General features: G+C 43.6%; 1 protein-coding gene across 7 annotated transcripts in view; it reads right to left on the minus strand.

Annotated features, from left to right (window-relative positions):
* farp2 (FERM, RhoGEF and pleckstrin domain protein 2) overlaps positions 1-14,630 on the minus strand; it is a 182,375-nt gene that overhangs the window by 24,356 nt on the left and 143,389 nt on the right. For all 7 annotated transcript variants that reach the window (XR_006313336.1, XM_043701708.1, XM_043701709.1 and 4 more), the window contains 5 exons: positions 11,352-11,433; positions 10,478-10,715; positions 9,427-9,557; positions 7,777-7,845; positions 4,124-4,213 (listed from right to left, as the gene is read on the minus strand). Coding sequence is in view for 6 of the 7 variants with exons in the window: in XM_043701708.1 (XP_043557643.1) it covers positions 4,124-4,213; positions 7,777-7,845; positions 9,427-9,557; positions 10,478-10,715; positions 11,352-11,433 (610 nt within the window). In the remaining variant the exon portion in view is untranslated. The remainder of the gene's footprint in view (positions 1-4,123; positions 4,214-7,776; positions 7,846-9,426; positions 9,558-10,477; positions 10,716-11,351; positions 11,434-14,630) is intronic.

Raw genomic sequence — 14,630 nt, forward strand, 5'->3', positions numbered from 1 at the left:
TGGCCTAACCAATGTCCTGTACAGCCGCAACATGACCTCCCAACTCCTGTACTCAATACTCTGACCAATAAAGGAAAGCATACCAAACACCTTCTTCACAATCCTACCTACCTGTGACTCCACTTTCAAGGAGTGAACATGCACTCCAAGGTCTCTTTGTTCAGCAACACTCCCTAGAATCTTACCATTAAGTGTATAAGTCCTGCTAAGATTTGCTTATTCATGACATAAACAGGAAGAATTTTTGTATAAGTGTCAGTATTAGATCTCCTTTGTCCCCCTTTTAACATCCTCTGTAAAACCATTGCTGCTGGAATTGGACACAATCCTCCAACTCTTTCCTTGGACAAAGTTAAAAATCACATGACACCAGGTTATAGTCCAACAGGTTTATTTGTAAGTACAAGCTTTTGGAGCGGTGCTAGTTGAGTAGGATCATAGGACACAGAACTTAGAGCAAAAGATCATAGTGACATGCACTGATGTGATATATTGAACAAACCTATTAAATCTTTCATCTTTTAGAATGGGGTTCTGGGATTTACATATCAATGAATCGAAATCTGCAACCCATTCTAAAAAATGTAAGACCTAACAGAAATCTAGGTTTGTTCAATATATCACAATATCACATCAGTGCATGACACAATGATCTTTTGCTATAAATTCTGTGTCCTATGATCCTGCCCCACTAGCTACCTGACGAAGGAACAGTGCTCTGAAAACTTGTACTTCCAAATAAACCTGTTGGACTATAACCTGGTGTGTGATTTTTAATTTGTCTACCCCTGTCCAACACCGGCTCCTCCACATCTTTCCTTGGAGACAGAGAGTAAACCGGCTCTTGCCCCATTTACGAGGCATCAAAGAAACAGTGGCCACGGCTCAGATGCCCAGTGTCCACAAGGTGTGGTTTTCAGCTGGACATTGCTGACTGTGCTACAAAGTACTGTACACAGGAAGTTACCATGATCAGTAAAAGCAGAGGGATAGAGTCTTCAGCTGGGTGGCACAAGTTGCCAGTGGGTAGAAATGTCTTCAGCGGTTACCCTGAATTTTATTCATAAATGGACAAACCAGCATGCGGTGGTCTCCTGAGGGGCTTATTGAAAACATAACACTGCAGCCTTTCTGCAGTGATTCGCCACTTAACAAGAGTGCAAAACTTTCTCAAAACAGGTTAGCTGCCGTTAGTCCATTTTCATTATTCTCCTTCCACCATTGCTAGTCTTATCTTTCCCTCTCACCCCATTGCCTTCCATTGCACTAGTTGTCTCTCCATTGCCTCCAACCTCACACTGTTTCAGATTTTACATTTCTGACCCTGATTAACCCATCACTACGATGTGTAATCCTTATTAATACTGTGTCCTTCTCTAGAACTGATTCCCTAAGGGTGAGATGCTATTTTCTAATTATCCATCACTTGATTCTGATTCCACTCACTGCTCTCAGTAACTGGAAGGCTGGAGTTATCAGGAGAGGCTGGGACTCTTATTCCTTGGAGTGGAGGAGTCGAGCAGTGAACTTACAGAGCTTTGTAAAATCATGTAGGGCATCACCCAGGTCTTTTCCCAAGGTAAGGGAATCCAAAACTGGAGGGTCTAGGTTTAAAGTGAGGGAAAGATTTCAAAGGGACCTGAGCAGCAGCTTATTCCACACAGTGCATGTATGGAATGAGTTTAGATTAGATTAGATTGCATAGTGTGGAAACAGGCCCTTCGGCCCAACAAGGCCGCACCGACCCTCTGAAGAGTAACCCACCCAGACCCATTTCCCTCCGGCTAATGCACCTAACACTATGGGCAATTTAACATGGTCAATTCACCTGACCTGCATATCTTTGGACTTGTGGGAGGAAATCGGAGCACCCGGAGGAAACCCACGCAGACACGGGGAGAATGTGCAAACTCCACACAGTCACCCAAGGCTGGAATCGAACCTGGGACCCTGGTGCTATGAGGCAGCAGTGCTAACCACTGAGCCACCGTGCCGCCCCAATCTATCCTGTATATACCTGACATGTGCTTCCTTCATTTTCTGCAAGAGTACAGCTACATCATAAAATATGAACAGAAGGTGCCACAGAACGGGTATAGCAGTATGTTGGGGGTGGGGGGGCGCAGGGTGTTCACATGAATGTTTATATCTGGAAAAGAGTATATCAGCTGGAAAAGTCTCCAGTTCGGTGAGTCTGCTCCGGGGTTACGTTTAACCGCCGAGCGTGGGTTGTTGGCAACCGCTCTACGAGAACTGACGGCTCCCAGTTCCGGTAACATGTAGAGTGAGTATAAGCCAGACCCGTTGTAAGTATGAGACCTGGTTGTGGCGACGCTGCGGGGAATAAAATGCTCATATTCTAGCAGACTCGCCTCTTGGTCGTTTGTTCTGTGTCAGACTACTCTCCTACGAACCTGACCTTGAGAATTTTTTAAAACACCAAGGTGGACAGGAGAAAGTAGAACAGAAGGGAAGGAGAGGAGAAGGTGAGAGCGAGATTACAGATCATCAGTGCCACAGAGCAAAAGATAAAGAACAGTTCTGAAGAAGAGTTCTACCAGGTTGGAAACATTAATTGTTTCTCTCTCTGCAAATGTTGCCAGACCTGCTGAGTTTCTCCAGTTTCCGAGTTCAGTTCTCCAGCGTCTGCTGTGTATTGCTTTAGTTTTACATTCTGAAGCATTATGATAACATTAAGGGACAGTAAGGTGAGGGTATGCATTGCTCGCAATTCCAATAAACTCTCGTCATTGTAACTCCACTGTCATTTTCTCTCTACCAACCAATCCCATGCTGGTCCCACCCAGCCCCACCACACTTCTGACAATTATTTTATTGTTCATTTGCCTACAGAAGAGCACTCTGCACTCCCTTTTACATTAGCAGCCAATGTACTTTCATCCTGTGGTTTCCCTGCCATTGTCTCCTTTTCACTTCTTTTTTGTACTTTTAATATTCAGCCTGGCCTCCCTTGTATTATCAAGTTACTATCTGGCCCAAGGCACCCTTCGCCCTTTGATTCCAGGGGCTCTGGTTTCAATTGCTTGCCAGTTACCCCTTCTGGAAATGTTCCTAAACTGTAGTCAAATGATCACTTATTTAAAGGTCATTTCTGAAATCTCATTGCTACAGTCATATAAATAAGGGCCAGGGTGTCAGGAAGTTGTACAGTGGTAGTGTCCTTACCTCTGAGCCAAGAGACCTGGGTTCAGGTCCCACCTGAGCAGAAAAAAAAAGTTATATTCTCTGAACTGTTTACAATATAGGCCAAGGCACGTGTGCTGAAGTCAAGTATATGTAAAGATGCGAATACAACAGAACAACTTAATGTACCAGGACTAATAACCTTGGTACACAGAGATGTTAAGAGTACATTTTGGGCATTTTTGTTGAAGTGCTCAAACAGCCACAAGGAAGACGTGCAGCCAGAACTTATGCGTCACTCCTATATTTAGAACAACTCCTCTCTCTCTCTCTCCCTCCCTCTCAATCAGAAAAAGCCAGTCACCTTTCCATGCCAGGCTCTAAGCTCTTGTCTACAGTTAAAATCTTTCTTGTCTCTCTCTCTCTAGCAATAATATTATGGCGAGTTTCCTTTCACTTTGCCACTTACTAACAAAACTGAGTGTTTGAGTGTTTGACACACTTTCCATTATCCATCATCTTGGTCTCGCCTCTGAAAGGCATTTCCAAGGTGGCACAATTGTAGATCTTTGTCGACTTAGTCTATTGCCCTCTCTGCAAGTGCTGATTATTAAAAGACATGCTCAGGGTCACCTGATCCTTATTTCCTGAATTTTAATTCAGCCAACATTGATGGTGCCTTGCATTGTGAAACACTGTAACCAAGCTAGATTTCTCAATACAATCGATACATAAGGCAAGACAGTTAAAATCCCCATGGACATAAAAAGCAGGTTAACAAGGATTGTCGGGTTCTGTGCACAACTTGTAGCAGCTCCTCTTGTAAGAGTTTCTTTTGCATTCTAGGTAGTACACTGTTTCCCAAATACTTCTATTATCCTTGTAACAAAACTGCTGAACAAGAAAATATTCAGCACAGATTAATCAAAGCCAGTCCATCGAATAAAATCACTGCCAGGCTTTCGCTCTGTATACTTACTATCATTCCACATAGAGGAAGCTGCCCATGTACTTTAAACTGGTTGCTGGCCGTCACTCCTTTGCTCGTGTACAACAGCATGTCAGAGAACTAGGAGAGACGACAAACGTAGTGATTTAGAAAAACTGGCTGATTTAGAAAGATAAAAATCGAACTATGCAACTCCATCCAACTGAGTCATGCTAAATGGAATAAAGCACTTGGGAGTGTAATATCAAGCAGTCATTAAACACATTTGTGACAGTATTGTGCCTTTAAGAGAGATGTGTTTTGTCCTGTTTTTCTTGCAGAGTGGTGTGGCCACAGTGCCGCTGGGATGTCTCCATCAGACAGGCAGCTGAAAACAGCCTGAGTTCTCCTTGGCTGTTTCTTTGTTTTAAAATGAGACAAAGGAATCATGTGCAGGTTTCACTCACACCCAGAAAGGTTTTTAGTTTTGCTTCCAGATAGTGAGAATGCGTCTGCTAACTGCTGAGCTAACAGCTTAAGTTCCCAATTGCTAGACTGAAGTCTTAAGACGTGGGGCTTCCTCTTAAAAATCATAAGGGACAGGTTGTTTCTTTCTTCTGGACTGGAGCGGGACTGCATGTGAGAACTATGACTGTTTTGTTGAATTACATTTTTACCAAAGGGCGTGTTTATGTGATTCGGCCTATATTGGAACAGTTGATGATTGGCATTAATGAACATATTATCTTGTTAAGTATTTCAATAGAGTTAAAGTTATGCAAGTTCTTCTTTTTGGTCATATTTTAACTTTGTTGCAAGAATAAATTGTGTTTGATTAAAGCCTAGTTATGGACCAATCAAATGGAGGCCTCAGCTGGAACGTTTGCCTCAGTTTTAGGCACCGCATTTCCAGGAGGATGCCAAGGCCTTGGGGAAGGTATGACAGAAATTACCCAGAATGGCGGGAACGAGGGTCTGGAATTATGTGGAAAAACTGGGATTTTTCTCCTTACAGCAGGTGTTCGATGGAGGTAGTTAAACTCCTGGACAATTCCGAAGGAAAAACTACTGTATGTGCAGTGACACAGAGTCAATAGCCAGAGGATAAAGATTTAGGGTGTGTCAAAAGCAACAGATGGAAATGTCTTTTACACAGTAAATTATCAGCATGGAATGTGGTGTCTGAAGGGGAGGCGGAATCATAGCTTTCAAAAATGAATCTGAGAAATGTACAAGTTTCATGAAAGAGAAGGAGAATGAAGATAATTGGATAGTTTTCTGGAGGAACCAAACCTGATGGGATGAACAACCTCCTTCAATACAGTATTAATCAATGCTTATATGTAATGGGAATATTCAATGCAATCTAAATACAGCATCTAGCTCAACCCCCGTACCAAACCTGATCATGTCAAAGTAGAGTATCCCAACAAGTTAAAAGTACACCATTCAACCCGAAACATGCAATAAAATATGGCTACCTTCATACATGGGAGAATAAATGATGCTGAGGAAACAGTACACAGACAAGGAGAGTTCACGTCCATAGGAAAAAAAACCATCATGATATACCATGACTGAATGAACAACTTCGCTGAATTCTGAGGTACAAAAGATCAGAAGAACTAGGAGCAGGAGTAGGCCGTCTGGCCCTTCAAGCCTGCTTTGCCATTCAATAGGATCATGGCTGATCTTTTCGTGGACTCAGTTCCACTTACCCATGCTTTCACCTTATCCCTTAATTCATTTATTTTTCAAAAAAAAAAACTACCTTAGCTCTCAATTCAGTCCTAAATCAGCTCCCTCTAATCTCGAGGCTATGCCCTCTTATCTTCGCTTCAACAGCCAGTGGGAACATCTCTCTTATCCATTCCCTTCATAATTTTATATGTTTCTCAAGACTGCCCCCTCATTCTTCTAAATTCCAATGAATATAATCCCAGTCTACTAGTCTCTCCTCATAAGACAACCCCCTCCACTCCAGAATCAACCTAGTGAACCTCCTCTAGAGCCAGCACATCCTTTCACAAGTAAGGAGACCAAACCAGCACACAGTGCTTCAGGTGTGGCCTCACCAACACCTTGTACAGCTGCAACATAACCTCTCTGCTTTTAAACTCAATCCATTTAGCAATGAAGGACAAAATTCCATTTGCCTTCCTAATTGCTTGTTGTACCTGTAGATTAACCTGCTGTGATTCATGCACAAGGACACCAAGGTCCCTCTGCATATAAGCATGCTGCAACTTTTTACCATTCAAGTAATAATCCTTTTTACTGTTACTCCTACCAAAATGTATGACTTCACATTTATTAACATTGTATTCCATCTGCCAGACCTTTGCCCACTCACTCAATGTATCTATATTCCTCTGCAAAGTTTCACAGTCCTCTGCCCACTTTGCTTGCCACTCATCTTAGTGTCATGGACAAATTTTGACACTGTAAATGTGGTTCCCCAACTCCAAATCATCTATATAAATTGTAAATAATTGCTGCCCCAATACCGATCCCTGAGGCACATCACTAGTCACTGATTGCCAGTCAGGATAGGACTCATTTATCCCAACTCTTTGCTTCCTGTTAGTCAACCAATCCTCTATCCATGCTAATGCATTACCCCTAATGCCATGCATCCTTATCTGATGCAGCAGCCTCTTGTGTGGCACCTTGTCAAAGGCACACCAGATCCACTGGGTCCCCATTGTCCACTTTGCTTGAAATGTCTTCATAGAATTCCAAAAGATTTGTCAAGCATGACTTGCCCTTCATGAACCATGCTGTGTCTGTCCAACGGGGCAATTTCTTTTGAGATGCCCTGCTATTTCTTCCTTGATAATAGACTCAAGCATCTTCTGCATCACAGAGGTTAAGCTAACTGGTCTATAATTCCCCATCTTCTGTCTACTTCTCTTTTTAAACAGTGGCATCACATGTGCTGTTTTCCAATCTGCTGGGACTGCCCAGTGTCCAGCGAATTTTGGAAAATTACTTTTCACTGGAATATACGTTTGCTGAGCACTTTGAAAGATTTCTTTGAAAGTCGCCACTGCTTGTCAACTGTCCCACCATTAAATCTTTGTTTCCAGTCTACTTTAGCTAGGTCCTCCCTCATTCTATTGTAGTCCTCCATGTTCAAACACAGGATCCTGCTACTGGATTTTACTTTCTTCACACTTTCCATCTGTATTCTAAATTCAACCATATTGTCATCACTTCTTCCAAGAGGACCCCTAACTATGAGGTCATCAATTATTCCTGTCTCATTACACAGGACCAGATCTTGGATAGCTTGCTCCCTTATCGGTTCCATTACATACTATTCATGAAAACTATCACAGATACACTCGATGAACTCCTCAAGGCCACCCTGACTGAGCTGGTTCGACCAATCTACACATAGATTAAAATCCCCCGTGATAATTGCTGCACCATTTTTACAGGTCTTAGTTATTTCCTTAGCCGTACCTAAGTGAACACATACAGATGAACCAACAATGACTGGTATAATGCAAAAGGATGTAATATATAAAAAGTAAAAGTGGGGGGGGGAAGAAAGAGAGAGAGGAGAGACCTTCAAATAGAGTGAGCATTAAGGCCTTTCATGAGGCCTGATCCCTTACCAGCATGAAAAAAAATCACTGAGGAGGAACAAAATAGCACCTTTTAGATACAGAAGGCTATTAGATAGAGGCAATACTTACCAGGAAAAACATCCTCTGCTGTAGGCCTTTTTTGGTAAGTTTATAGAGACAGCCTTCCCGAATGAAGTCCTGAAGGGAAAGGAGGTACAGAATTTATAAATTATATTTACACAACATTCAATCTCCATGAGAGTACTGACTCTGAAGACCATCATAGCTAGACCATAATATCCATCCAAAAGGAGCAGGTCCCCTTTGCTACTGCAGCCTCAAGCCTCAGTGTCATCACTAATTCTCTCGCCATTAGAATGATATTAAACTCAGGCCCTCTCTGCCCTAAGTGAACATAAAAAGATCAGATTCAAAGGAGACCAGGGAGGTTCTCCCTGATGCCAAAACCAATTTGGATCCTTCAATCAACACCAGCAAAAAGACACCATCTAGTCTTTATCACACTCAGGTTTGAGAGATCCCGTTATGAACAAATTTCAGATTTGAGCCCCCTAAAAGCCTCATCTCAGTGGCAGTCCCTTGCAGACAAAGATGACTTTCTTCCACTCTCACACTGAGTCTGTAGGTGGCAGTACAGACCGACACGGCTTCCGCAGGCTCTGTTACACTTCTTCCCAACAAAAGCACAAATCTTACTACACAAGGCCTTTGGGAAAGCCTGAGGTTGTGAAACAAACTGTCTAAACGGTTCACCAGACTGAATCCTGAGATGGTAGGATCGTCTTATGAGGAGAGATTGGGTCTGCATTCCCTAGTGTGCAGAAGAATGGGAGGTGGCCTCATTGACACATACATAAATTCTCCAGGGCTCAACAATATAGAAACAGGATGAATGTTAGCCCCTTGGCTGGAGTGAGGAAGTGGGGGCTGGGTCACGAACTAGGGGACAGGGTCTGAGAACAAGGAGCAGGTCTTTCAGAACCGCGGTCAGGAGGAATTTCTTCCCTCCAAGGGTGATAAATCTGTGGAATTCTCTGGCCAGAGGCCTATGGAAGCTCAGTCACTGAGTATGTTCAAGACAGAGATCAAGAGATTTATAGATATTAACAAACCAAGGGATACAGGTAAAGTGCAGCAAAACTGGGTTGAGGCAGATCAGCCACGTGATCGAGTTCAATCGTAAAGCAGACTTGAGGGGCTGTAAGGTCTACACCAGCTCCTGTTTCCAGAATACATATGCCTCCTTCTTTTACTTACTCTGCAGTGGAAGGAGGGAGAGAAACCAGTTCACTAGGACCACGGACAAGTCAACAATAGTGACAAGCATCAGAATATTCTGCCGCGTTCCTCTTAGAGTCATAGAGATGTACAATACGGAAATAGACCCTTCAGTCCAACTCGTCCATGCCGAGCAGGTATCCCATTTGCCAGCATTTGACCCAGACCTCCCTGAAGCCTTCCTATTCATGTACCCATCCAGATGCTTTTTAAATGTTGCAATTGTGCCTACCTCCATCACCTCCTCCTATACATGCACCACCTTCTGCATGGAAAAGTTGCCCCTTAGGTCCCTTTTACACCTTGGCTATTCACCCTAACTAGGCCCCTCATGATTTTACAAACCTCAATTTCCAAGCTCCTCTTATACCACCTCGAATGAAGCTGGAACCTGTGACAGGACCAGATTAAGCCTGTCATTTTAATCAACATCTTGAATCAGGGGAAAATCAAGCGCTACATATTTCCTGGGGTACTTACTCTTCCTGGCAGAATCAAATTCTCAATGCCAATAAGATCTCGCTGCAGCTCCGTGAGTTTCTGGAAATGCTCCAACCTGATTAAACTGCTGTGTAACTGGGCACTCATGTCCCTGACCTCCTTCAGCGCATCTGTAAATGGAAACCAACAGAACGATTGGTGAAACAGCTACTAAACCCACTGATATGTACCATAGTTCTTCTGTTCTTAAAAGGCAGCAAAGGGTATGCGGGGAAAATGGGAACAGGGTACTGAATTGGATGATCATATTGAACGGTGTAGCAGACTCAAAGGAACGAATGGCCTACTTTTGTTCCTATTTTGTACATTTCTATAGGAACCAATAATTCATAACTGACCATTGCAACTTGTGACTGAACAGGGTATAAGGAATCTTATCAGGCACATCGAATACACCAGAATGAAGGGTATCAGGATATATGGAAATGTCAAGTATCAGATCAGCCATGATCTTACTGAATGGTCATAGGCCAAGAGGCCTACTCCTCCCGCAGTTCAAAATGTCACATGTTACACTCCACACTACTGCTAGGATTGTGTTTGCTTGTACCTATATAGCAGCAGCATTGCACCAAATCGCCCAAATCCTCTCATTCTCTGGGCACCTCAACTTAAGTCTGCTGACTCATTGAGATCGGTTTAGTACCGTAACCCAAAATGCACTTCTCCAGTGGGTCTTAACTCACAGACTGTCGGCATTATTTGCTGCTGTCTCTGAAACTGCAAGGCCCACGGGAATCTCTGTATCCCTAGTTCACTAGCTTAATAGCCTCCTGGTTGCTTCATTCGCCCTTCCAGCGTTTGTCCAGTTCCTAGACCTTGCCCAGCCATGCGACCAGCATCAGCCAGTTAATATCTATACGCTAACAAGCAAGGCTGCAAGGCAATAATCCAATGCTTTGTTGGCCGTCACTACATGGTCTGACAGTCTGAGTGATTTACTATTTGTGATACACATCACACCAATACAGGTTACTGCACTTTGGTGATTAGCCAACACTGTGGTGTTATATATCACTCTGATACTTACTCCTGCAGTCGCTGTAATCTCGATGGTCAGGGCGATACTGTTTGCAGAGTCGCTCTAAGATGAGTTTGTAATGCATCAGCCTCTGGATTGGCTTCAGCAGGAATGTGTTCAGAGGTAAGTAACAGACCTTCTGCAGCTCAAACTCTTTGTAAACACCCTCCAATTTCTTGGATTGCTTGGTGGCTCTCTCCAATTCCATTAGAACTTCATCATATTTCTGTAGATAACCGGTGAACTCCTGACATTTAAAAGGATGAAAGTTCATAAATTAAGGTTCATAAATATTCAGTTTTATAAAAAAGAGCGCAACACATTTACACAGAGCTGAAACTATTTTCCATGCCCTATGGGGAGGTAATGTAATCATTGGGCAATTAATCCACGTAATTAATCCCCAGTTTCGAATCCTGCCACAGCATATGGTAGAATTTGAATTCAGTAAAAATCTGGAATTAAAGGTCTAATGATGACAATGAATCCATTGTCAACTGTCAATAAAACCCATCTGATTCACGAAGGTAACTGCCATCCCTACTCAGTCTGCAGTCTAATTGACTCTTAACTGCTATGTGGGATGGGCAATAAATGCTGCTTAGCCAGTGACATCCACATCTCGTGAATGAAGAGAGCAGATCGATGCCTTTAACTGTAGGGTAGCAGTTCAGTCACTGCAATACAATGTCTTGACCAGACAAGGGATGGAGACAGCTCACACATGACTTGTCCTCTTGCTGGGACTTAAGCAAAAGCCATGGGAAGGAGACAGAACTGAAGGGAGCAGGATTCCACAAAGACTGGTGGAAAGGATGGTCTGCTGCATGCTTGTCTCCTACTGCTAACTTTACGCAAACATGATGACGTGTCGATATTGTACCTTGAGAGTGCACATGTTCCGAAGCATAACATCGCCGATTCTCTGGTAGTCTCCTTTCACGTGTGCATTTGACCTTCCTTCCCTGAAAATTAAACATACATGATAAAACACACACTCTGAGCAACTCCTTCTCAGTGAAATCCTGCCCGGAGAGGGTCCAGTGACTTCTGGATTCAATCTTTATGCTTTGGAAGGCCCAACAAACTTGGGATTGAACTGTCCAGTATAGTAACCCCTGGATAAAATATCTCCGTGAACTAAGATTTGGATGGCTGCAGGGAACATTTCCTCCAACTGAAGTAGTTTCTCTTAGTACCTATTATAACATAAATCAAATTATGAAGTCACGCCCGTCTTGGTCAGACATTGCAAAGACAGAGTTTGAATTTAGGACTGCACTTGTAGCATAAATGCACATCAACATTACCAGAGGAATAAAGACGAAGGAAGCTATTTTGCCTCCAAAAAACTCATCCAAATAAAAAAGGTGATCTGTTCTCAGGGAGGGAAGGGTCAGAGGCAGGGAGATGGCTCTCCCCTCGATCAGGCACGGCGAGTGAGGCGTTCCTCGCACCTCTCCCCCCAGAGTTCACCTGCAATCCCAGCCAGGTTTGCTCTCGAGCTCCTGTGATGGGAGATACAGGCCATTAACACCAGCAGCAACAGGTATGAACTGCCCACTGAGTCCCTGAATTGGTGGCAGGACAGGAAGATCACCCACCATCTTCCCACGATTTAATTGGAGTGTAAGTGAGGGGGTGTTGAAGTATCCAGCCAGCACCCTTGCTGCCAAACTCAGAGGTACCCGACGCAGTACGTCCTCTCCCAGTTCAGGTGCCACTCCCTTGACAGGGAAACAATGTTGCCTTCCAGCCTGTTTCTTATTCATTTTTAGGTTTATCTTAAAGTCCTGTTGCTTTGAACTTTGTCAGAAATTTTGGAAGAATGATTCTATCCAAAACATTAACCCTGCATTTCTTCTTGTAAATACTGGCTGGCTCACACCATCTTTCAGTTCTTCATTTGTGGTCTTTGTATCAGATTTCCATTAGTTATCATCACAGAATAGCGACAGTGTAGTTGGTAGCCATTCAGCCTGTAGTAATTTGTTTCCTATTTGTAATCTAGACTCAGAGCACAGAAACAGACACCGGTCCAACAAGTCTGCACTGTCAACAACAGCTGACTCACTATTCGCATCCCATTTTCCAACACTTGGCCTTGTGATGATGGTCTCCACTTTTACCACCTTGTTTCCTTGGGAACAAGAGAGACTCACAGTTGGCGCATTGCCTCCCAGGTGCCCAGGTTCGTGATATCTCGGATCGTGTTTCAGGATCCTAGAAGGGGAGGGGGGCGCAGCCCTCAGTCGTGGTCAACAGAGACACCGACGACATAGGTAGGAAAAGGGATCGGGATCAAAGGCAGAAATTCAGAGAGCTAGAATGGAAGCTTAGTGCTAGAACAAATGGAGTGTTGTCTGTGGTTTGTTGCCCGTGCCGCATGCTAGGAATAGGGAGAGAGAGGAGTTGAACATGTGGCTACTGCGGTAGTGCCGGATGGAAGGTTTCGGGATAATTGGGGCTCATTCTGGTGTCGTTGGGACTTCTATAAACAGCAATAACCTTGGGGGGAGGGGGGTGAAGTTTGCTAATGCTCTGTGGGAGGCTTTAAACTAATTCAGCAGGGGGATAGGAACTTACATTGTAATTTCAGGGTCCAGGAGGTTAAGAGTACTGAGGACAGAAATGAGGTTTCAAGATCGCAAGAGTTCACTAGCAAGCAGGAAGGTGGTTTGAGGTGTGTCTACTTCAATGCCAGAAGCATCCAGAATAAGGTGGGTGAATTTGCAGCATGGGTTGGTACCTGGGATTTCGATGTTGTGACCATTTTGGAGACATGGATAGAGTAGGGACAGGAATTGTTGTTGCAGGTTCTGGGATTTAGAAGTTTCAGTAAGAACAGAGAAGCTGGTAAAAAAGTGGATGTGTGATTTTGAGTGTCAAGGACAGTATTACGGTGTCAGAAAAGACGTTTGAGGACTCGTCTGCGGAGGTAGTATCAGCTGAGGTTAGAAACAGGAAAGGACAGGTCACCCTGTTGGGATTTTTGCATAGGCCTCCGAATAGTTCAGAGACGTATGCAGCATTGATGACTGTCATAATGTTAACTGACAAACCAACTTAATTTTCTTTCTTCCTCTTTTGTATACTTTCAGCATTTAGATGAATTATTCAATGATTAGCTTGCAACAATGTTGATAAGTAAATTGTAAAGCTATAGTACAAGATTTCCCTAAGATAGTCAGGACCCCAAACTGAGGTTGTAAGCTGAAAATTTGGTTTTGTGAGCTGACATAGCAATGGTCACCATGTTGATACACACTTTCCCGTTCCTCCTCTTATTGTCATAGATTTTTTGCACTGACCCTTCACTCAGGAAACTACCATCCAAATTATTGGTCAGCGTATTGAGTACAGTTGTTGGGAGGTCATGTTGTAGCTGTACAGGACATTGGTTAGGCCACTGTTGGAATATTGCGTGCAATTCTGGTCTCCTTCCTATCGGAAAGATGTTGTGAAACTTGAAAGGGTTCAGAAAAGATTTACAAGGATGTTGCTAGGGTTGGAGGTTTTGAGCTATAGGGAGAGGCTGAACAGTCTGGGGCTGTTTTCCCTGGAGCATTAGAGGCTGAGAGGTGACCTTGTAGAGGTTTACAAAATTATGAGGGTCATGGACAGGATAAATAAACATAGTCTTTTCCCTGGGGTCAAGGAGTCCAGAACTAGAGGGCATAGGTTTAGGGTGAGAGGGGAAAGATATAAAAGAGACCTAAATGTATGGAATGAGCTGCCAGAGGAAGTGGTGGAGGCTGGTACAATTGCAGCATTTAAAAGGCGTTTGGATGGGTATACGAATAGGAAGGGTTTGGAGGGATATGGACCGGGTGCTGGCAGGTGGACTAGATTGGGTTGGGATATCTGGTGGGCATGGACGGGTTGGACCGAAGGGTCTGTTTCCATGCTGTACATCTCTATGACTCTATGTAGAGGAAAGGACAGCAAAGATGATTCTGGATAGGAGCGAGAGTAACAGGGCAGTTGTTATGGGGGACTTTAACTTTCCAAATATTGACTGGAAATACTATAGCTCGAGTACTTTAGATGGGTCAGTTTTTGTCCAATGTGTGCAAGATGGTTTCCAGACACAATAAGTAGACAGAGCTGAAAATGTGTTGCTGGAAAAGCGCAGCAGGTCAGGCAGCATCCAAGGAGCAGG

This window comes from Chiloscyllium plagiosum, chromosome 13 (assembly GCF_004010195.1).
Source record: "Chiloscyllium plagiosum isolate BGI_BamShark_2017 chromosome 13, ASM401019v2, whole genome shotgun sequence".
Lineage (NCBI taxonomy): Eukaryota > Metazoa > Chordata > Chondrichthyes > Orectolobiformes > Hemiscylliidae > Chiloscyllium > Chiloscyllium plagiosum.